The sequence below is a fragment of the Ascaphus truei genome, chromosome 7, assembly GCF_040206685.1.
Source record: "Ascaphus truei isolate aAscTru1 chromosome 7, aAscTru1.hap1, whole genome shotgun sequence".
Taxonomy (NCBI): Eukaryota; Metazoa; Chordata; class Amphibia; order Anura; family Ascaphidae; genus Ascaphus; species Ascaphus truei.
Window position 1 is genome coordinate 73,503,163 of NC_134489.1, and position 25,518 is coordinate 73,528,680.

The 25,518-nt window shown below is 42.7% G+C and overlaps 1 protein-coding gene across 1 annotated transcript in view; it reads left to right on the forward strand.

The window, feature by feature from the left end:
• The window catches only part of OLA1 (Obg like ATPase 1), a 130,233-nt gene that overhangs the window by 38,986 nt on the left and 65,729 nt on the right, over positions 1-25,518 (forward strand). Inside the window, exon 5 of the mRNA XM_075609037.1 lies at positions 17,555-17,730. Within this exon, the coding sequence (XP_075465152.1) occupies positions 17,555-17,730 (176 nt within the window). The remainder of the gene's footprint in view (positions 1-17,554; positions 17,731-25,518) is intronic.

Here is a 25,518-nt window from a genome sequence, read left to right on the forward strand (position 1 = left end):
TTCAAGGCACCATGCACAACGACTCAAGAAGAAAGTTTTCGACCAGTGTATTTTGCCGTGCTCACTTATGGATGTGAAACTTGAACAGTAAATGTAAAGATAATTCAGAAGCCTCAGCCAACCCAAAGTATGGAGAGCTGTATGATGGGTATTGCCCGGAGGCAGGATAATGAATGGGTTCAAAAACAAACAAAAGTCTGTGACATCACCACAGGGTAAAGAAATTAAAAATGGCAGGGGGCCGGACATATCACAGGAAGAAATCACCATTGTTGAACAATGATGGCACTCTACTGTAGGGGTGCACAAACTTTTCCTCCTGCTCTTCCCCCCGCTCACGCCCCGTCCTTAACTTGTCTTCAGCGTCAAATGACGCTGTGGTGTCACGTTGCCGAGGCCTCATGCGATCCCCCGGCATTGAATTTAAATGCCTTGAGATAGAGCGCAGGGCCTCTGCAACCGTCACACGCCCCCCTTCCCCCGGAAAATCTTGTGCCCCCCCTTTTTGCGCACCCCTGCTCAACTGGATCCTAAGAGAGACTAAAAAAACCAAGACGACGACCAAAAGTAAGATTGAAGGATGAAATCAGAAAATGGTGGAGAAGAGAGGCTGCAACTGCAGTACCTGGTAGATAAGTGCAGAGGTAACCACTGTGCATTTTAACTCACCACTCTCTCAAAATCCGGCATAGGTATAAATGTGTACATGGTGCATACAGATAATAGATATATAATAACCTAATATCATTATAAATATATTGTAGATATATATCATTATTATCACTTGCGTCGTTGTTTATATTATATATTAAAACTTTATTCTTTTTTCACAATAGTGGTACCTAATCTCTGGAATCCTGTGGGGTTATTTTATGGCTATATAAATAGTTTTGCCTTAAGATATTTGGATCCTTGTGATTTACTAAGTCTTCATAATTGTATGTACACCGAGTTAAACTAATAGGGATCTGGTGTGACGATCTTGTCATGCAACCTATGTTTATATAGATCAGTGGGGAGGCCTTCATCCAGCAGTTGATCGTCAAGGGATGAGGATGATGTCTTTTTACATAATGTATAACCCTCTTCACCTAATGTATCCGTGTATTTCTAAGCATGTATCTGTCATCATAACTCTATGCCCAGGACATACTTGAAAACGAGATGTAACTCAATGTATTACTTCCTGGTAAAATATTTTATAAATAAATATATATACAGTATATAGACACAGACAATGCAAAAATTCAGCTGGCAAATATTTTACATGTTTTATTTATATTTTGAAAAAACAAAGCAAAAAAAAAACTGGTAGCTGAAGGCCAACGTTCAGAATAAAAGGGTGTACATCTGGAAGGGTCTATAGTTCCAATTAGGAATACATTGATTGGAGTTTGTTAAATCTTGAGATCCCAAGCACTGTGCTCTGAAATATACAGGAGTGAGTAGAATACAGCTTTGGAATCAGTACCTTGGCTTGTTGAGGTGCACGAACGATGTGTAGCCGAAGATTTCAATCGTTTCTAAAATGGACAAACTGGAAGAACTCAATGGTTCTTATATAAGAATATTATTTATGTTCAGTCTATTTATGTACTTCATAACATCACTGACAGTTTGGGAAATACCAAAATAAAAGATGTTTAACTTGTATTACCCTTTATCAAACGGCTACAAATATTTGTGTACATATACAGTGACATGCAGTAGATGTGTCTGTTGTGTGGCTCTTAAGTCTTGTATTGCAGACCACTTTGGTAACCTGAGTGTTATTAAATGAATCATAAATTACAGCTAACAGTTACATCTAAAATGTAAATCTTGAAAGAGTAAAGCAGGTTAGGTTCAAGTATATATTATCCAACAAGGAACCTACCGCTCAGCCTTACTTAAATATATGTATGATAGAGTCAATAAATATCGGCGTGCATTTAGGGGATAGAAGATGCATATACACAAAATTGATCCAGAGAATGGGTCAGCAAAAAGAACACCTAGTTACTTACACTCATTGAATCCTATATAATGGATATATGTTCATCCAGGGATACCGATATTCCCTTATAGGGCCTTCCTAATACGAATGCAAACCGTATATACATATATGTGGCTCAGTAAGTAAAGACACTGATTGGCACTGAGTTTGAGTGTCAGCTCCTTGTGACCTTGGGCAAGTCTCTTTATCTCCCTGTGCTCAGGCACCAAAAACATAGATTGTAAGCTCCACGGGGCAGGGACCTGTGCCTGCAAAATGTCTTTGTAAAGCGCTACGTAAAACTAGCAGCGCTATACAAGAACATGATATATGATATGATATATATATATATATATTCACATTTAACAAACATTTTTGGTACATACAAATAAAATCAGGAAGGAAATTCAAATTATATGACTGCAACACCACGAAAAACAGGGCAAAAATTGAGCAAATAAAGAGAGCAATACTAACAGGCTCCTTTTGAACAATAAAGGCTTCTTTTCATGTGGGCACACCTGCCTGTGTTTCAAACACAAATAAAATGCAACACAAAAGTAAGAACTTTAATACCATGCGAGGTCGGACTTGTAGAAACACTTGGAGCCTTCTTTACGGCTTTGTTAGACGCCAGTCTCTTTTAAGTTTTGTCTCCTTTAAGCCCTAACTAGTTGTAATCATTTCCGGGCTAATTGTGGAGATTTATCTGCCTCTCTTATGCATAGAACGCAGCTATTAAAGCTGAATGGAGATGGTGTGAAGTATAGGTTAAATTGGGTGAAATTAAAGCAAATTACTCTTGGATGTGGAATTCTGAATATAGAAACCACAAATGATTTGCAACTCTTGATGATCAGTCTCACCGGGCTCTAAACACAGGCAAAAGTTACATATTTTACTATAAATTGGATATTCCCCCCCCCCCTCTGAATGATATATATGGCGTAGATTTTCTCTTGCTGCTTAATTTGGTACAAATAAAAAAAGTAATCATATTTTAACAAAGAGGATAAATCACTGTGTATTTCCTAACCTTTTGATACGGACTTCGCAAGATGTGACTGTGGGAAAAAAATATTTAGAAATACAAGGGGAAAAAACGACCTATGTAACTCAACTTGGCATGACTATTTAACTCGCTATATCTAATCACCACGCCTGTGTGTAGTATTTATTTATTAATTTCCTCCTCACTCGCGGTCTTTCTTTTCAAAAACACACGTTTACATCCATTTTCACTAACCATGTTTTGTTGAGATAACACCATTTGCTGAAAAACCTATTTATACTTCTTTTTGCTTTACTTCACCGGTCACATTCTGGTAGTCTCACCATCAACAGATGAAAGCTTAATCATAGACAAATATAGAAACCTGCCATCTTTATAGGGGGGGAGGGGGGGCTCCCCATATACCAACCGCTATAAAGTTCTGCCACAATACAAGTAAAAATGATGAGCTGTTCCTATAAACTGGCACTTCCTCCTAGGAGCAAGATGACTGTGAAATAACGTCTTCAAAAAAATAAAAAAATAAATATATATATATATATACTAGCTGAGAGACCCGGCGTTGCCCGTGAGTTAAATTTCCTGCTAGGAGTAGGGGGGGGGGGGGACAGTGACCAGGAGGGGGGGGGGACAGTGGACAGGAAGGGGGGGGGGGGGTTGTTTAAAATTTCCGGGTCCCTCCTCTCCACTCCCCCTGTATGTTTCTCGGCTCCCCCCTCTGTCTCCGCTCCTCCCTCTCTCTCCGCTCCTCACCCCCCCCCCCCCATGCGCAGCTCCGGTCCCCACCCTACAGTGTCTGACACACACACACACACACACACACACACACACACACACACACACACACACACACACACACACACACACACACACACACACACACACACAGTGACTGACACACACACACAGTGATACACAGTGTGTCCCACACACACAGTGTCCCACACACACACAGTGCCCCCCCCCCCCACACACACAGATATGTCACCTCTCCTTCCGGGCGCCGCCATCTTAGGCACTTGGCGCCGCGAGGCAGCTGCAGGCTGCCTGCCCACTGCCTGTCCCCCCGCCGGGGAGGGAGGTGAGTGAGCGCCGGGGAGGTGAGTGAGCGCCGGGGAGGGAGGTGAGTGTGATGGGGAGAGAGAGAGAGAGAGAGTGTGTGTGTGTGTGTGTGTGTGTGTGTGTGTGTGTGTGTGTGTGTGTGGCCGAGGCGGAAGAGTGGCAGTTGGGTGACGTCAGACCAACCAATTTGATTGGCCAGAGGCTGAGGTCCAATCAGATTCACTGCAGATAGCACTAACCTTTCGATTTTATATATTATTAAGATATATATCTATATATATATATAAAAATTTTTTTTTAACTCTTGGCAAACAAATGCCTTGTGGGGTTGGGGGGGGGGGGGGGGTAACCATCTTTATCTCTTCTCTTTTGGGGATTGGTTGTAATCCTCAAATATATGGATACATTGTTTTAGTTTTTTCTCTCTTTGCAAAGTCATTTTGATTCCGATAGGAATTCGACAGATATATAGATGATATGCGTGAATTCCACAGGCTAGGAAAAAATGGAAACTATTAATTTTCACAGCATATAGTCTGTTGACCTGTTATGTTGCATTGCCCTTTTATAAAGGTTACATTTAGGCAAGTGATACATGTAAAGGAGCAATCCATGGAATATCCTAAATGTGTGTTGTTTAAAATAGATCAGTGTTGTAGTATTAGATAATACTTAATGCCATTTTAATGAGTTTTAAAGTAGTATCCTTTCATTTCTATAGCAGGCTTTAGCCCACCTCCCAAACAGTGCAAGATCTTTGTAACACTTTCCGGTTTGTGATAATTTGTTGCCAATATTCCCAGCAGTTTGAGCTGCAAACAGTAACAATAGATCATGTTACCATGGTAATATCCAGATACATTGTAGCTGCTGAATTACACAGAATGAAGGATTGATTTAAATTGAAAGGCAGCCATTTAGTGAAACCTGGGAAGCAGGATATTTGCTGATACGATGACAGGAGAAAGAATTTATCATCGGCTTAGGTAATTGGTTTTCAATAAAAAAAAGGTTATAAAAGGCTTTATATATTTAAAAAAAATAACTAAAAATAAAAACCTTTAATTTTTTTAGTGCCACTTGGACTGCCTCTTTAAAAAGAGACATCTTTCAAAGTTTGCGTGAAAAAGTGACACCTTACTTTCCACCAGCATCTCTGTACTTCTACTCAGTGACTGTATATATGAAATAATAATAATATTCACAATAACAACAACTTTATTTCATATAGCACTTCTCTCCCAATGGGACTCAAAGTGCTTCACAAGTGCAGTGCACTGTCCTCAGCACATAGGAATTGCTATAGACACAGGTCCCTGCCCAAATGAGCTTACAATCTATGTTTTTGGTGCCTGAGGCACAGGGAGATAAAGCGACGTATCTAAGGTTACAAGGAGCCGACACCGGGAATTGAACCAAGTTCCTCGGATTCAAATTCAGTGTGATTTTTTTTTTTTACAGAGTCAGTGTCTTTTCTCCTCCCTACATAAATGTATGTATACAATAAATACAGAAACGCCTATTTTTGTAGGAATGCTCACTTTCAGCACCTTTCAAAAAGAGCAGATAAATATAATTATAACAATGTTACCAGGACAAAATACATTGAGTTCTCTTACTTTCAGAATATTTTGGCAACGTCAATTAGTTACAAACATACTCAAAGTATGAAACCGCAGAAGCCTTGAAAGACCTTAAAAAGGGTGGCGGTCCTGAGAGACTAGAAAGTTAGGTGCCTGGTAAGAGAAGGAAGAGCAACCGGTTCCTTTATTGAATATTGGAACCATAAGGCCGCGTCCATGGTTATCGCGACTGTGATCAAAACGATGTGTCCTGTCCTGAGAGCGCACAACCGACCAGAAGTGCCGGCACTCGCGATGCTCGCCGGCCGGATCACGTGAGCGGTTCGCCCAATGAGGGCGAAAATGCTCCCGTGATGTCACGGCCACTTCACCTCGTCGCGTCCAATTAGAGCGCACAAATAGCTGAAGCTAGAGGCAAGCGTGAAGCCGGTGGCACGCCCGCACGCACCCACCCACCCTGGACTCGGCCCCAGAAGACTCCTGGAGATGGGCCTTGGGTGATGTGTGTGGTGTACATCAGGGACGAGACGCCCCGCTCAGATAATTGGGTAACTTTTTCTTTATGTATTTTAAAGCTAGACGGCAAACGTTTGTCACGCATTGATCCTAGGGGTAACCACCCAAGTCTTGTGCACAAATCAACATATTATATATTAATGAGGAAATCATTAGGAAGGCGGCTAGAATACTAACAGAGTAAATAAATGCCCTTTCTACCATATTACCCTACTTAATGCTCTTTTATTGCAGTTTAGATGGAAATTAATGTAATTCAATTTCAAATGTAATATATGTTCCTTTGCTTCGCGTTCTGTCACCAGTGTTTGATGTGTGTATTTAAATCTGTGTGTGTGTGTGTGTGTGTGTGTGTGTGTGTGTGTGTGTGTGTGTGTGTGTATGTATGTCCTGCTTTTATACATGTCAAATGGTCCTTTAGTGTATAAATATGTAAACATATATAACAAGCGTCCACAAAAAAAAAAACTTGCTATAAACGTGACGTCTTCTTTTCAGGTGTTTACCCGTGGAACACACACATCAGATCATACAGTAGCAAGCACAGGTGCACCACTGATTAGCAAAAGTGGTCAGTAGCCAACATGGAATAAGACAGAATCCTTTTTTTAATCTGCCAATGCGGGATGATAAAGTACAGCAGTAACTGGAACGCTCTTCAATTCTTTGAACCGACACAAATGTCACAGACATTGGATGGCATGAAATCTCAGACAGGACAATAAAAATGTGCTCGAGTGATCCTGTTTCTGCTTCTACGCTGGTTCCAACTGAAGGGTTTTAACTTCCATAAACACAAAACGTGGGAAGATGCTGCTAGGCATACGCCGTAACCCCCTCCCAAAGACGAATACCATTCTTTTTCACGACTCGTAACCACAACTCCTTACACTGCAAACATGTCTTCCATTTTAATGTCAAATCCATCACCGAGCAAAATTTTGTTTTCAAAAGACTTCTTGTTATAGCAGTTCATTTTTCAGCCATTTAAGTATATATATATATATATATATATATATATATATATATATATATATATATATATATATATATATATATATATATATCTACTATATATTTGTGAAAGCGTCGTATGTGGCTATGTCTGTATGTGTCTCCCTGTGTCCCTCCCTGTGTCCCTAGCGGCAATCCCATTGGACCTTGGGCCAGGCCAATGAGATTGCTTCCTTGGCCCGCCCGCCCCCGCACACCTCTCATTGGCCTGAGGCGGAGTGACGGGCCAAAGGTCACACACACCCCTCCCGCTCACCCCCCCCGCTCACACCCCCCCCCGTTTACCCCCCGCCCCGCTTATAACACTCACACACACAGAGCACGCAATGTGCGGCTCTCCCCTCACACAGGCCGCCCCCCCCCACACACACACAGAGCACGCACTGTGCGGCTCTCCCCTCACACAGGCCGCTCCCCCCCCCACACACACACAGAGCACGCACTGTGCGGCTCTCCCCTCACACAGGCCGCTCCCCCCCTCCCCCCCACACACACAGAGCACGCACTGTGCTGCTCTCCCCTCACACAGGCCGCTCCCCCCCACACACACACACAGAGCACGCACTGTGCGGCTCTCCCCTCACACAGGCCGCTCCCCCCCCACACACACACAGAGCACGCACTGTGCGGCTCTCCCCTCACACAGGCCGCTCCCCCCCCACACACACACACAGAGCACGCACTGTGCGGCTCTCCCCCCACACAGGCCGCTCCCCCCCTCCCCCCCACACACACAGAGCACGCACTGTGCTGCTCTCCCCTCACACAGGCCGCTCCCCCCCACACACACACACAGAGCACGCACTGTGCGGCTCTCCCCTCACACAGGCCGCTCCCCCCCCACACACACACAGAGCACGCACTGTGCGGCTCTCCCCTCACACAGGCCGCTCCCCCCCCACACACACACACAGAGCACGCACTGTGTGGCTCTCCCCTCACACAGGCCGCTCCCCCCCTCCCCCCCACACACACAGAGCACGCACTGTGCTGCTCTCCCCACACAGGCCGCTCCCCCCCCCACACACACAGAGCACGCACTGTGCGGCTCTCCCCTCACACGGGCCGCTCCCCCCCCCCCACACACACAGAGCACGCACTGTGCTGCTCTCCCCTCACACAGGCCGCTCCCCGTCCCAGAGGCCGCTCCTCCGACTGTCTCCGCCTCTCCCCGCGAAAGGCACAGCACCTCCTCACCGGAGCATCTCAGCCTCTCCGCTGAGGAGTCCGAGGTGGAGGAGGAGGGCGGCCGGTACCCGGAGGAAGAGGAGGAGCGCGGCCGTGTGGAAGGTGAGGAAACGCCGGGGAATTACCACGTCCCTGACTCCCCCTGCCCTTTGCCCCGCCCCTCCCTGCCCTTTGCCCCGCCCATCCCTGCCCTTTGCCCCGCCCCTCCCTGCCCTTTGCCCCTCCCCTCCCTGCCCTTTGCCCCTCCCTGCCCTTTGCCCCTCCCTGCCCATTGCCCCTCCCTGCCCTTTGCCCCTCCCTGCCCTTTGCCCCACCCTGCCCTTTGCCCCACCCTGCCCTTTGCCCCTCCCTGCCCTTTGCCCCTCCCTGCCCTTTGCCCCTCCCTGCCCTTTGCCCCTCCCTGCCCTTTGCCCCTCCCTGCCCTTTGCCCCTCCCTGCCCTTTGCCCCGCCCCTCCCTGCCCTTTGCCCCTCCCTTCCCTATGCCACGCCCCTCCCTGCCCTTTGCCACGCCCCTCCCTGCCCTTTGCCACGCCCCTCCCTGCCCTTTGCCCCGCCCCTCCCTGCCCTTAGCCCCTCCCTGCCCTTAGCCCCTCCCTGCCCTTAGCCCCTCCCTGCCCTTTGCCCCTCCCTGCCCTTTGCCCCTCCCTGCCCTTTGCCCCTCCCTGCCCTTTGCCCCTCCCTGCCCTTTGCCCCTCCCTGCCCTTTGCCCCTCGCTGCCCTTTGCCCCTCGCTGCCCTTTGCCCCTCCCTGCCCTTTGCCCCTCCCTGCCCTTTGCCCCTCCCTGCCCTTTGCCCCGCCCCTCCCTGCCCTTTGCCCCTCCCTGCCCTTTGCCCCTCCCTGCCCTTTGCCCCTCCCTGCCCTTTGCCCCTCCCTGCCCTTTGCCCCGCCCCTCCCTGCCCTTTGCCCCTCCTTGCCCTTTGCCCCGCCCCTCCCTGCCCAACCCGCCTCTCCCTGCAACCCCCCCCTCCCTGCAACCCCCCCTGCCCCCACCCCCCGCTCCTCCCTGCCCTTTGCCCCTCCCTGCCCTTTGCCCCCCCCCCGCCCCTCCCTGCCCTTTGCCCCCCCCGCCCCTCCCTGCCCTTTGCCCTCCCCACCCTTCTACGCCCCTTTTCCACCCCCCCCCCCCCGCCCTGCGACGCCCCTCCCCCCCCCGCCCTTCCACTCCCCCGCCCTTCCACTCCATGCCCCCTGCCCTTCCACGCCCGGGCAACGCCGGGTATATCAGCTAGTGTATATATATATATATACATATAATCAAAATATAAATAGATGATACCGTTCTGTGGCTAACGAAATGCTTTTATTTGTGTGAGCTTTCGAGATACACTGATCTCTTCTTCCGGCGATGTTACAATGAATGAAGCAAGGATAACTTAAAAACAGTATCTCTTGGAATGTCTCTCGAAAGCTCGCACAAATAAAAGCATTTCGTTAGCCACAGAACGGAATCATCTATTTATTTTTTGATTATTGAAGCTCGGCTAACACGGTACTGATACCTCTACATATGTATATGTATATATATATATATATATATATATATATATATATATATATATATATATATATATATATATATATATATATATATATATATATATATATTGATGCAAGAGTGGCTCCAAATTTTCGTATTTATGAATACTTTACAACACGATTATTGGTATCATAAATACTTTATTATTTCTAACGCGATCTGCTTATAACGCGATGTGATTCTTTGGACCTCAAGCACAGCGTTATAAGGGGGTTGAGCTGCAATATATATGTGTGTGTGTGTGTGTGTGTATATGTGTATATATATATTTATATATATTGTATATATATTGTATATACATAGTTAGATATATTGATCTATATATAGATAGACATTTTGGAGATGCTTAAGTACAAAGTAAAATAAACGGGCCCAGTTTATCCTGCACGTTGTAATACTGGGAAAGATTTCCCTGTGCCTAACAACAAGCTTATACAATACTTTGATCCGAACACTTCAAATGCTGTATCTTTTACCACTAGGACACTCCTGTCTAATATTACAGATCTGTGGTTACTCTGCTGCAAATTGCCTTATTTTAGGCATATTTCAGGGTGAAGATTTACACAAGCCATTCAGCTATTTGTGCGTTTGTCTTAAGTGGTCTTCCTGGCTAGAGGCAGACAAAGACCGCCTCACATTTGTATCATCTAGTTTTGCATGCAATATTATAAAACTTTCAGTCCAATCAGCACCTACATTTAAATACCGCAAATTATAGCAGCAAAACAATAATTCCGCTGATTAGCCCTTTCCATTTCTTGTAAGTGAACTGTTTATGCTGTCGAGTACCTTTGAAAAAAAGCAAAAGCCAAAACAGCCTTGATTAGTCGAGGAGTAATTGGATGACTTGATTTCAAGCAAGAGAATGAATTGGTTGATGATAGCCTGCAACGAAGTGTAGTGGTTCTGTTCAGATGAATACATAACATACAGTCATCAGATTTTCACATGGGTAGAACATGTAAGCTTCTTGGCATGTGGAGGGAGGCATTTCTGGAAGTAGCTTGTAATGGTAAATGGATCATAAGGGTGTGTCAGAAGCTATGATATGTAATGGCATATATAGGATTATGTTGCATTTACTAGTTTAGATGGAATGTGTTGCTTTTAACTCAACACCATTTTTTTTTCTCAATGGAACCTTGTAGCATAATTGTATGTCACATGCACTGAATATTTTTAGCGTGCTGTAGCACTCCACTCGTTTCTATAGATTTTGGGATGTTGCAAACAGATTACTCTCCCAGTGAATTGATGATTTTGCTTTATTATGTTGTTAATACTTTAAACGAGCATAAAAAGGAGAGACCCCGGTAATACTGGGGAAGCTGGCCCGTTCTGGTAAATGGGTCAGGGTTGGGAATGGTGAAAATCTTCAGTCTTTTTTTTTTAACACTAAAATATTAGCACCCTTAAAGGAGCAATCCATGCAATATCCTATATGTGTTTTTATTTTTTAAATAAATCAATTCTGTAGTATTTGATACTACCTTTTTAAAAATCTCTTAATGCAATTTTTACTGTGCTGTAATAGAGTGAGCATCTTTTGATTTCTATAGCAGGTTTTAACTCACCCAGCCGTGCAAGAACTTTTCAGCACTTTCCTGGTTGGAATCATTTGTTACAAATGTTCCCAGCAGTTTGAGCTGCAAACTATAAAAATAGCTAATGTTACCGTCGTTATATAAGAATACATTGTAGCTGCTGAAGGATTGATTAAAACTGAAAAGCAGCCATTTAGTGAACTCTGGGAAGCAGGATCTTTGCGAATTGAACACAGGAGAACGAATCGATCGGCAGTTTAGGTAATTCGGTTTCAATAAAGATATATTTTTTTAAGTGCCACTTGGATTGCCTGTTTATAACAGCAAAACGTGAAAAGCCTATGTTTAAAAAAGTTCTGTAGCATTAGATATGCACCGTTACACCAACCTACACCTTTTTGAGCTTTGCCCATTGGCACCAATGTATCACAAGCAGATCTGTTGCTGTGTTCCAAACAGCACACGGTATATTGCTCTGGAAACTGTAACAATAATGTTACACTTAGTAATGTTACATATCAGCTGCAGCATTTCAGACTGTAGTACAAAGGTAAAAGGTGGCAATTTCCTTAGATACAATCAGGATTTTATACAGATTTATAACGGGAGCAGCAAACAATTGCCAGCTTAGGTAAGAATGTAGAATTATGCATTGTCACATGCCTTACATATAAAAATAATAAGAAAAGATAGAAGAAGAAAAAAAGGGGGGGGGGGGAGAATGTAGTATAGCTGTTTTAAGAGTCACCTGCTGCCAGTGTGATCTATCTAAAGTTTACAAGAGAACCTTTCTTCTGTAGTAACCTTCAATCCTGATAGTTTAAATTATTCTGTTATCACGACCCATCATCATCATTTATTTCTGCTTGACTCTAAAGTAGTGATCCTCCTACATTTTCAATATATAATTTTATCTTTACCTATAACAGGGGGGGAGGGGACCTTCAGAATTGAACCCCAGTTATCCAGGCTCATGGAACCCCATGATTTTATAGAACAGTAGACCCATTGGGGTCTTCAATGGAAAGTTCTGATGACATCTCCCGATGACAGCATGACTTTTCATTGGGTGCTGGGTTCAGCCCCTTTTCCAGTGAGCAGATCTCTTGAAAGCCGAGGTGTCACTGGGGCTTGGATTATTGCAGCTCACATCCGAAGTCTCCGTGAGGTCATGCTACCGGGGATCAGCTTTTGCAGGGACCTTTGTTTAGGTAATAAAAAGTCATACTCATCTCTATTGTTTCTATACAAGGACATTTCGGAACCATTTCTATTATTAAAAAAAAAAAAATTAAAAAAGGAAAGTTATTGTTGAAAGCATAACATTTTGTGCTAAAGATCTTGCAGGGCAAAAAGCATGTGTGGTTTTTTTTTAAACATTATTAGGCGAGATGCCCATACTGTAAAGAGGTAAATTCATGCAAGTGTCAAAAAGAAACGGCCTTCAAATGACCATGGCCATCTGAAGACCTTCCAACTGTACCTACTTGGGCCCATCTTCACTTAAGCTAAGCTTGAACATGTTTAAACTCCCTTTCATTTGAATGAGAATTAGGGTGTGCTGTAGCTTAATACACCACTTAGTAAATATGGGCCTTAGAAGGTACAATAACGGCTTTTTGAGGTCCTATAGCATGTGAAGGCCAGTGTGTGTGAGTATGGCAGAGCTTCACTATCTGTTCTCTGCAGCCATTGGCTAAACCAATGACATGCTTACTACGTGTGGGTCTAAAAAGTAAACGGTCTATATTAACCCTCTGAGTGCCGGAGGGTCCTTGGAGCCAGAGTGCCCTGTCCCTTCTAATCACGTGAATGCTCCATCACTGATGACGGAAGGGGAAGAGTCCTCCCCCATTTGTTACTAATCCGTGTAGATCCTATGGAGCGTAGGACGGGATATCCCCTAGATCTGTCATCCGCCTGAGTGCCAGACCCCAGTAGCTACGTCTTGGGGCTCTCGGAGGGTTAAAAGGCCTTTATTAAAGGTTTTCGCTTGCTGGGAAGCGCCTTTATAATGTGCTGATGGAGGAACTCAAGTTGTAGCTATTCTAAGATGCTGTTAGGTTTCTGATTTTAGAGATGGGTGAATGTGTGGATAGGAGCTTCGGCGGGTTTTTTTTGTGAAAAATATTAATGATCAAAAATGTTAGCGAAATTGCCTGAATTTGCATACAGACTATTTCTTTTTCTTTTTTTTTGCAATAAGTCTTGCATTTTAAAAATTTGGTATTTTATTAGTTCCCCACCCCCTCCCCACCTTCAAATACTGTATTTTCTTTTTCTAATTTGTCGACCTATTTTTTAAAATGTATTTTGTAAACCATTTGCAGCGATTTATTTATTTAAGTCTGTTGATTTTTCCATATATTCAGGGATGTGAACATGTAACGTTTTTGTGGAGAACTTCCGTTTTGCCGATAAATTTGGCTATCTTTTATCTGCCGTGACCGTGTCTCATTTTAATTAATCTCCCCCCTAATTGCTTTTACATGCCTAAGCCATAAATTGGACCCTATTTCAGCTATTCATTTTTTCCTATCTATTGTATATTGTAATGTGTATGTTTAGGATGACTTTTTACTTTGGGTTTGAGCTTGCTAAGATTGTGGATGTCCCGATGTAAATTGGTAACAATTTGGGGAGGTCTTGTGACCCCTCCTCCTTAATTTAAGCTCGCCCGTCCCACTTAATCAGGGGGTCCTGGAACACACGTGAATGAATAGCTCATTAAGAGATCCCTTATCTTCCCCGGAGGGGTGGATGCACTAGCTGCTTCGACAGGTCATGGGAAGCATGCATGCATATATATCTTTATTTATATAGCGCCATTAATGTACATAGAGCTTCACATCAGTAATATACGTGAAATAATATAAATAACACATAATGGGAATAAGTGTTTCAGACATAAAAGTAACATTAAGAAAAGGAGTCCCTGCCCCGAAGAGCTTACAATCGAATTAATACATACGTGCGTGTGTGTGTGTTTTTGCCCAGTTGTTTTTTTTGTTTTGTTTTCATATATTTTTTTTTCACTATAATTGTTAGGCCACTTCTGGTTTTTAACCGGTTTTAACTGCCCTGAAGCTCATACATAGCACATATAGGGCTTCGTACATGTTAACCCTTTAGGTACCACATACTTGTCACGCACCCCATGCTGCGGGCTGCAGCGTTTTGTTTCCTCTTTATACGCAGTGAAGGAATATACAATACAGTATAATATTGGTAGTTTAGGACCAGCTGCAATGGGTTTTACCGAGACGTGGTTTCAGGCTTAAAATATTTTGGCCAAAGTATTGAACTAAACGTCCCATATTTCTGCAGAAAGACTATAGATAAAATACATAGTAATGTACTAAATAATTTGTCACATTGGATGTAACATTTGGGGCCTTTGTGCCTTTTGTTCACTCGTCGCCATTGAATGCAAATGTTCTCCCCTTGGAAGCCTATTTCTTTAGATGTAAAACACTTTAGCTGCTCGTGCCATTATAATAAATCATTTTTCCCTAGGCACAGTTATTTGCATAAAGCCTAGTTAATATATTGCCCCACCATGTCATCAAAAGTGCACCAAGTCAGCACACATACTTCAGTAATATCTGCCTGCTCTACCCTCCTGTTTCCAGTTGGCAATTTCAAATTATGGCTTCGCCTGCACTTTAAATACGTGTTAATAGCGTGTTCTCCTAATAAGGGCCGGCACCATTTTGTTCAGATCGTGTGAATGGTTGTCACTCATCTATGACAAATGCACCTTCCTTCTGCTTCTTTGATGGCCCCCTAAAAACCATACCCTCAAATCAGGCCGATGAAATTAGCCGCTGTGTAAATTGTGTGTCTGAGTGGTTCATTATCTAATCACCGTCAGAACCACAGTGATAAAGTAGATGGAGGCAGGGAGAAGAGGTCTGCCAGATGAATTCAGGCCTATCTCCGTTTCCCATGGAAACTCAGCCAGGGCCTCTCCGAGCGCGCATATCCTTTCTTGGAACTTTGTGTCGGAGTTGAGAAGAAGAGAGCGAACAAACGGGAATGCTTATTTTTATGTGATACTGGTGTGTGTTTGGTTGGGAATGGGGGGGGGCGAAATCTATGCTTGTGCTTTATTTCCATTACTGCCAGAAGGACCTGCTGTGCATTGCCAAGAACAGAATGATAAGATATTTTTTTTTAAACCCCATTTTAACTGCTGGTCCTGGGATCTTCAGTTCCTGAGATACGGAGCCGTAGAAAAACACGATGCAGAAGAATAAATAATAATGGCGACCCTTGACTGCCGCCAAGCTGGAAGCTAAATATCAAGAATGCCTTAATATTTCAGGTTTAAATTCCACGAATTCCCTGCGCTTATCTCTTAATAATGTTGTTGTGCAGATTGCTCTTTTATTCTGGATTGCTACGTTTTTACAACAAAATCCAGTTTTTCAGCACGGCCATAAATTGCTGCAGAGTGGCTGGCAGTTCTTAGGTGCCTCTTTCATTGAAATTCATTGAGCACGGCCTAATTGCCATATAGCATTGCATTTAGTGTAAATTTAATGCTGCCGAATGTGATTACCAGCTGCAATTTAATACAAATACAAGCGTCCTTTTTTTTTTCACTGACAGCTCCAGTCTCATTAGCTATTGTATGAATGGCCACTAAACCCGAATATACACCTGATCCAGTGTCCCCCATTCAGTGTGTGACAGTGCAGGGACGGCCAACTCCAGACCTCAAGGGCCACCGAGGGGTCAGGTTTTTAGAATATCCCTGCTTCAGCACATGGGGCTCAATCGGTGGCTCAGTCATAATGTTTGAGCCACCTGTGCTGAAGCAGGGATATCCTGAAAACCTGACCTGTTGGTGGCCCTTGAGGACTGGAGATGCCCAACCCTGTGACAATGGGTAAACACCAGAGTGTGCTCATTGAATGTCAGCAGGTCAGTCGTGTGACATCAAGGGGGTGATGGCTGTCCGGACAAGCCTCCGGTGTCCGGGAAGGAGGCAGTGGATCCCTTGAGGGTGTACACGAGGCATACAAACGCAGGTGAAATAACATTTTTGCGGCGCCACGGATATCTGGACTGCACTTCCCGTTGTGATGCGTAGTTTTGAAAGGTGTGTTGACAAAAACACCCTTCATACAACCTTCCTACTTGGTCCTATGTGCTATAGTTCCAAGGAGCAAGTTATCAAGAATGGATGTGTATTTTTTACTTGATTTTTTTTCTAGTATTTCTTTCCTAGCTCAATGTCATTGGGAATAAAGTCCCGTTTTATTTTTTCAGTGTTTCATAGTCGACTTCTATTTTCAAAATCACAATAGATTGGGGGGGAGGACTTTAAAACCAAAGAACAATGACCATAGGGGGTTTAATACATTCTCCCCCCCCCCCCCTTTTTTTCTTTTCTTATTTGTATATGTAAAGCATGTGACAATGTATAATTCTACATTCTTGTCCGAACTGGCAATCGTCTGGTGCTCCTGTTCTAAATCTGTAACAATCCTGATTGTGTGCCTAACGAAATGGCCGCCTTCTAACTTTGTGCTTCAGTCTGAAATGCTGCAGCTGACGTGTAACATTATATTACTAAGTGTACCACATTATTGTTACAAATTTCAGAGTACTAGACAGTCTGCTGTTTGGAGCACAGCAACAGATCTATTTGTGATACTTTGTTGCCAAAGGGTTGCTTAAAAAAGGTGTGTGAGAAAGTTGATATGACTTTCTAAATGGTGGCTGAAGCAACCAAAGTATTATCAACACATTTAAAAAAAATCATTAAAAATGGCAATAGGAGTAGAAAAAAAACGCAGACAGTATTATCTAATACTAGAGAACTCATTTATTTAAAAAAAATAAAAATAGGATTTTTCATGTTTTGTTGCATTAATAGCAATATATTTTTGTAGTTCTGGAAAAAACTCAACTTTTCCCTGCCAGAAAGACTTGCTATTTGTTACTGTGCAATAATGTTAATGCACAAGCCTTGTAATGTCTGGAAATGTTGTTGTCCATGCAGCACATTTATTGCACACATTTTGCAAGTTAGATGCAGTTGTCAATTGCATTTTCCCCCCCTTTCTCTCTTTTTACGAACGCTCTCTCTTGGTGTCCCCCCTTTATAGGCGCTTTTGATGATGACGACATCATCCACGTCGAGGGCAGCATCAACCCTGTCCGGGACATTGAGATCATACACGAGGAACTCCGCCTGAAGGACGAGGAAATGATCACGGCTGCCATTGACAAACTTGAAAAAGTGGCAGTGAGAGGAGGAGACAAGAAGCTGAAACCTGAATTTGTAAGTGGGTGCATCGTCCCTTATGTCGCCTCTCAGTCTGTGTTCCTCTTCTGTGCTCAGTCTGCCTTTTTGTACATGCCTGTGTCCTCCTGCCTAATTATTTGCCTCTGCATCTCTGGGCCTGTTTGTCTCTGTCTCTCTGTTTCTTGTCCGTGACTTCATTTTTATTTTTTTTATAACAAGCTGAAATGTGCAAGAAGTTCATTATTCTTTGTGTGTTTTAACATGAACGGTGGTCAAAGGCCATTTGTACTTAAAATCATTAGAGAGGGGATGCTTTATCTGCTTCCAACCTCAGGTCAACGTGATGGGCTAATGAAAGCTTGTACAAGTCCTCTCTCCATGTAATGTTCGGATCGCTTTTTAAGGTTATCTTGCCGATGCCTCAAATTATTCAGTGTCAACTGTGTGAATATTTATGGTAAGTGACGTATTTAAATGGCACTAAGGAGTTTTATTACAGAACGTTACAGGTTTGTTTTTTTTTGGTTTCTTGAGGGAGAACATTTGGGTAAATGTGGGCATTTCACACCCGTTGTGTCGGGTGATCTGTAAAATACGTAAACAAAATGGGCTTATTACTCACTAGTGTAGCAGATATATTTTATTGAAGCGATGCATTCACTGTGTGTGTGTGTGTGTGTGTGTTTTTAATCCATTGGAAAGACGTTTGTTAAAAGCCATAAATTGTCTATCACATTGTCTCCCGTTGATGTGTCCCAAGAGATGTCATCTCTAACGGCTTCACCAATGCAGGACCTTCTCACCCACTCCTTTTGAAATGCAGTGCCATGTAAACCAAACTGAGCTAATTACAGTTGTGTGGGTGATGGGTTAAAACGAGGTGATTGGCGCTGCATTTGAGAAACTATAGGAGTCTAAAGTACCCCATTATAAGGGCGTATGTCCTCCGGGGCACTTGTACCATAGTTTGGGACCAAATGTGCAAGATCGTTCTGTGAGTGGGGTATCTACTCTTCCCATGAAATGAAAAATACAAACGAGTGATTTCCCTCCTAGGAACTGGATTGAGTAGTGTTTCATAGTGAGTTGTTGGTCTCCTTCTCTTATACGCCGTTCTTTATTATACTTTAGGCACTTCAGTAGCCAATAATGGATATGTGTATATATTTCATTATATTCGTAATACAGCAAATAAATACCACTTGTGATCACATTCACATGTCTCAGACAGGTCTGCAACGCTGCTTTTCCCCATTATCTCTTGGCACAAGGGTGCTCAACTCCAGTACTCAAGCCTCTCCAACAGGTCAGGTTTTCAGGATATCCCAGCTTCAGAGAACAGGTGGCTCAATCAGAGGCTCAGTCTTCGCCTGATTGAGCCACCTGTGCTGAAACTGAGGTCCTGAAAACCTAACCTGATTGGGGAGGGCGGGCGGGGGGGGGGTATTGGAGTTGAGCACACCTGTCTTAAACCTACAATGCTTCCACTGCAGCCAGGGATTCTGGGAAGTGACATGCAAATGAGCACACAGTGTATAATGCACAATGTTCAATAATACAATGTTTAATACAGGAACAAGTATAGCAATCCTTGAGCTGAAAGATAACATCTTTTAGTTTTAGTGAATGCTGATGATCACATCTTTTAGTGTAGATTTAGTGAGGGCGCCCCATTGATAGTATTACTATTTCCCATATTGTTGAAATGACAATAATTGAAAGTACAATGACAGTGATACACAAGGAATATTTTTTTTTTTGTAAGCACTGAATGTGCTCGTGTGTATGACCTTGTACAATATCTGTAATATGCTGCTTTTGCAGAAGTCAATATTTTCATTTTAGCTTTTTATTTTTCTTCCCGGGAAATCACGAAACCTTGTTTAAGAACATTAGTAAAACAGTGACAATACACAATAGTAGATGCTCTGCAGGGGATATTGTGACTGGTCCATTGTGTGATTGGTACTCTTCTGAGTACATGCTGGGGCGAAAATCGTTGCCTGTCATGGAGAAAAACATGCATATGTTCTTACGAGTGACACCGTATCTGAAGAAAGTGCCCGTGCATTAAAATGAGCTGAAAGCAATGGCCCCACCATAAGATTCCGTCAATGAGCCTACAGGGGAAGAGATATCTCGCTTTTGTTTCATGCAGCAAACTGTTGATTTTTTTAAGCAGGGAACTTTTTTTTAACGCTTGACAGCTGACACCCTTTGGCTGCCAAGGCATTTGTTGTCGGTGAGAGAGAACCCCTTCCCTGCCAGAGAAGTCTATTTGAAAAGAAGTATTTAAAAAGGTCACGTGTCGCTGTAAGATGGGTGTAACCTGAGGTGTAGGAGCGTGCTGCACCCTTTTTCCCCCTTCATCAGGATTTGGTGTAGCTTGGTATTGGCCAGGACATGCCCTTGTCTTTTAGCAGAGAAATGGGGCCCTCCCGTTCAGCTGATCCTGGAACAAGGACGCGGTGTGCGCGCAGTTACGATGAAACGTTGCAACAGACGTTACGGCAGCTGAGAACTACTCCCCCTCCCACCCCCCCGGTCTTTACAATTTTCCTATTGGTTGTGAGACCCTATTGGATCGGTGAGTTGCTTTCATTTTTGCGATGCGCCCGCCAGTATATATTTATATCGCCTGGGAAGGCGATTTCCGTGAATATTTTTTCTGTGAAGAAGAACTTCCTCACATTCCCCCCCGAGCGTGACATTTTGTTCTAAAGCACCTCTTTCTTGGAAATATGCTTCCCAATTATTTGCATGTTTTTCAATCACAACCCCCCTCTCCAGACTCTCTCAAGCTGTGTATGTTGAGGTCCTCCAGTCTTTGCTGATGACTTTTGTAATGTAGATTGGGAGGTGCTCAACTCCAGTCATCAAGACCCCCTCCCAACCCCACAACAGGTCAGGTTTTAAGGCTATCACTGCTTCAGCACAGGTGGCTCAATCAGTCCCTGCTTCAGCACAGGTTTCCCAATCAGTGCTGAGCCACCTGTGCTGAAGGTGGAATAGCCTTAAAACCTGACCTGTTGTGGGATCTTGAGGACTGGGGGTGAGCACCCCTGCTGTAGATCATGCATAATTTCAGAATAGGTAAATGCCAAGTGTTGGCAAGTTTTAAGGGTCCCCATAAAAACAAACCTTATTTTTCAAATGAACCAATCCGTGACATTTTTTTTAAAATCAGAAATATTCTGTTTATTTGGGAACGCTTATTATTGCATTGGCATGAATTATCACTTAAATACTATTACAGATTAAACAAATTACGTTTTTAAAACATTGCATCAAAAGTGTCATTATAAATATTTTGCATAATGCAATTAGGCAAATTTCCAGATTTGTATTTCGCGTCTTTTCAAAAATGTACGTATTTTAACATGTTTCAATATTTTATTACTTTCTACAAGTAGAGCTTAAATGTCGTCTTCGGCAGACGTGAAATTAATGTCTGCATAGATCAGCAATTCAAAGCATTTCACATGAAACATTAGCAAAGCACCTTTCTTTCTTTCTTTCTTTCTTTGTGTGGCTTATTATTTAACATTTTGAAAGATTTGGGGATATATATAATATAGATCAGGGCTTCAAATAGGTGACCTCTGACACTGTGACATCACGGAGAGGACACTCCGACCCGACAAGTTGAAGCCAAGTAGCCTGAGAATTATTCCGTGTCCCTTTGTCTGGCATGTCGGTAATATGTAATAATAATTCATTTTCCAGGTTTGCTGAGTGAGACTCTTGGTTCTTAGTCTCGCAGAGTTAATGAAGCTGTCCCACTTATAACAAAGTGAACTAACGGCAATAATAAGTATAATGGGGCAGTCAAGGTTATACACCTTTTGCTGGGAGAAAGGCACGTTTAAGTATCTTAAGTATTCTGTTGAACTTGTATTCAGGCTTTAGCTGGTCTGTGGGATCTTCATCTAATATCTTTTGTGATAAGACCGTGTGCGGAATCTCCGTTTCCACAGATTGTGTCACCCCACCTCTGTAAGACACTGTCGGGCCCATTGACTTGCATTGGCTGTAAAGGTCTCTTCCTGTGCCTTGTGACAAAAGAATGCTGAGTAAATCTGTCCCCTGCATCTTTTTAAGGACGACGTCTACATCAGTATGTTGTTAAAACATTATTTAGCTTTCTGAGCCGACCTTCACTGTCCATGCCGGCTCAGACAAGGCTGTTATAGTGACACTGTTCAGATATACACTTCTTGGCATCAATATTGTCTAACTTTAAACTATTGTTGCTTTTCAAATAAATCCTTATTAAATCAGTATGTTTCTCAATATATCCACTCACTTAACAACCTAAACAGTCAGAACTGATACACTGTATCTTGACACACACTTGTAAGCTCTTCGGAGCGGGGGATCCTTTTCCTAAATGTCTACTTTTGTGCGTGAAGCACTTATTCCTATTATCTCGCGTGTATTGCTGCTGTAAATCCCTATTTACATGGGTGGCGCTATATAAATAAAGATATACATACACAGGGACAGATGAGCAATAAACTGCATTTAATATTTAATTTTTATTTTAAACACCCACAAACTTGATACAAAATCCTCGTAGATCTTGGGGGAGAGGGTGCGGGGGGGGGGGGGGGGGGGGGGGCGGGAGGAGGGAAAGAGCAAAGAATATGTACACTGATCTGTAGTTGGGCAGAACCTCCCTGAGCCATAATGACGATACTGTCATTTTAAAACCGTTGGAACTAAATTGCAAGATACTGTCAGATTCATAGTTACGTCTCGTTTTGGTAATTGTGAGGTATAAATGAAGATATGGATATATTTGCAAGCCTCAATCAAGGTTGCCACTGAATTTGCAGAGCTCTTTTCTAACGCCATTCATCTACAGTATATAATAGGAATATGTGCAATGTTTCTAATAATGCAGATGACACCTTCTTTTGGAAGCACCTTTTAATTTAAAAAGCTACTACCAAATTCTGGAAAGGCTGTTTACGAGATGCGTTGCATTGCAGATACATTTGCAGTTTTAACTTTTGAGGAGCCCATTTAACTCCAATTTCTGTGTCATGTATATATTTTTTTTAAAAAGTGAAATTATTTATTATTGGTATTGGCAAGATCCATTGTTCAGTTGTATGAAGTTGTTATTCAGTTGTTTCTCTGCCAGAAACAAAACAAAAGGGGTTTGAAGACTGGTCCTTATATTCAGTTTCACACTTATCTATTTTAAATATATCTTTTAAAAAAACTAATTTTGAGGGTTTCCAGAAATTCCTGAATTGTAAGGAACAACATTACGACTTTATTTTTGGATTTTCTTAATACTTCAAAGCTGTTGAATAACGATCGGATTACGATGTGAAAAAATGGGTATGGAGTGAACCTTTCCCTCATTTCTGTCATTTGCTATTACCTACATGTGTAGCCTATAGCACAAATCCTTTGCCAGAATATGGGGTGTAAGTGGCCCTTGCCACCTCACTGAATAGAATATGGCCTGGCACCAATACTTGCTAAATCCCTTTAATCCGTGCTGTTGGATATTTTCTTCCAATGTGACAACACACATTCAAGGCAACCCTTGCGTTCACTTACTAAGTCCTTTGCTGCCACAGGTACTGTAGTATTACAGGCCCATTCTGGCAGCCACTCGGTAAAATATTTGGGGGCTGTATTCTTTTCTACCAAAGCAAACCATTTCTTCACCAGTTCCAGGCACCGATGAAACACATTTATTTTGGAAAATTACTGTACTATTGTTTTTTTTTTTTTTTTTTAAAGAAAATAATTTGCAATAAACTGCAGGTGTTTAAAGGGCCGAGTTTGTAACCCATTCAGTGCCGGGGGTGCTCTTCCACATTTACATTTCAGACCTTTCTTGCACCGAATGATATTTAAGAATAAAAAAAATGCTTTGTTCTGTAAATCAGACTACTTTTATATATTTTATTATTTTTAAATGTGAAATGTTGTTGCATGTCTGTACATAAGCTTTTCCAGGCCACTCATCGCAGTAACCAGCTGGGCCATTTCACCTGCTGGAGCTATTAAAGAGGACTCTCTCCCCCCATAGATTTAATCCCCTACGACATTAGGATTTTTTTCCCCCCCCTTGCACTGACAACCGGAGCAGGCATTCAGAATTTGCAGGTGGCCAGTGTGACGCACATAATTGCCTACAATTTTAGGCAATGAATAAAAATGGTCTACATTACTTGTCAAAGGTTGTATATGCAGTGCCAAGTGAGATCTATGGGAAGCCTTTTAGGGTTTAAAGAACATTTAATAGCAAGGCTGCACAGTGCTTTTTTAATCATAATGCATTTGTAATATAGCACTTTGATCTTCTCCTTGTAGGAAATGGTGTTACATTAGCCACTTTTAAACATTTTTGTGAGAGAATTTGCGGCGGCGAGAGTAAAAGTGATTATTCTTTTAGGCAGAACATGGGAGATTTCATTAAAAGTTTTCGCATTCCCCTTTACTTGTTTAAATCTGCGGGGAGCCCCTGTTCCTGGGGTGTACAAAATCATCTATGCAATTGGAAGTTTTCGTCTTATTTTTTTATTTTATTTCCTCCCCCCTTTCTTGGTGCAACAAAGATGGAAAACGCTTCAGTACTGTGGTTATTTACAAGGTTTTAGGATATACAGCCTGCCCCTAGAATGGCAATTCTTTCTATGTATTAAAGGTAAAACCCTCTGTATGAATAAACAGTGCAGTGAGAGTTGGTGCTGGCGCTTTTACTGTATACCTTTTGGGGGGGGAAATGCACTGTTAGAATACCAGATATTATTCTTAACCACACACAAAAACACCTAACTCCTAAAAAATATTCTTTGTGGAGGGGCAAGTTTGACCTCTTGTAACACAGGCGCCTTTTATTAACACCTGCTTGTATAGAGGACCTCGCCACATGCGGCTTTGAGATGCACAACAGCAAAACTGATCAGGAAAGGCTTGAAGGGATCAGTTTGTGTCACTTGCTGTTTGCCGTTTCCATTTCACAGACGATTAATCTTTCTGTGAAGAAAGGCCAGAGAAACAAAGCACATTGGGCTCTTCCCGCAGTTACTCCTCCTGAATGCACACTAGCTTGCTAACTAAAAGGTCTTTAGATTTCCTGCAGAGAGAGATGTTCTGAGGCTGAATGCAGCTGGTTAGAGGTCAGCAGTGCAAACCTCGTGCCATTGTGTAATGAAGGCTTTGGCAGGGCTCACTTTTTCGGGAGGGGTGTCAAAAAGGGGGCAGGGAGAGGGTTTTGGCAAAAATTTAAAAACAGAATCGCCACCAAATGATAAAAAAGGGGATGTTTGGCACAGCTGACATGTCGCACTGGACTCTGCCAATAACAGTCTGTCGCTTTGGCTTTTGCATGGGGTTCCCTCCTTATTGCCCACATGTGCGGTCTTCAGACAATGTTTGTTGTATGTGGCTTAGAGCAATACATGATACATATCTGCAAGCCTGCAGTAACTGGAGGACAGCATAGTATGTATTATAATTTATTTTACTCGTTACAAGACTAGCATTTTAATGCTATAATGCTGTAACAGTTATAGCATTATCTTTTCTGAGATCACCAGTTACATATTTTCAGAATCAATTTATAGGGTTTTATGTCGGCGGTCCTGGCATATTATCTGTGAGGGGGGGCTCCTTGGTTTGTCTGAATTTTTGTAGAGCTATTTCTTTTTTTTATCCTTGCAAATTTAATATGTCTGTCTGTCTTCAAGTACTGGTAAAGATTGGCACTACTGCAGATGGTTTAAAAAACAAACTGACGACCTTGAAAGATTTTAAGGTATATGGAAAGGCAATAGAACCAACGTTCGCCCATCC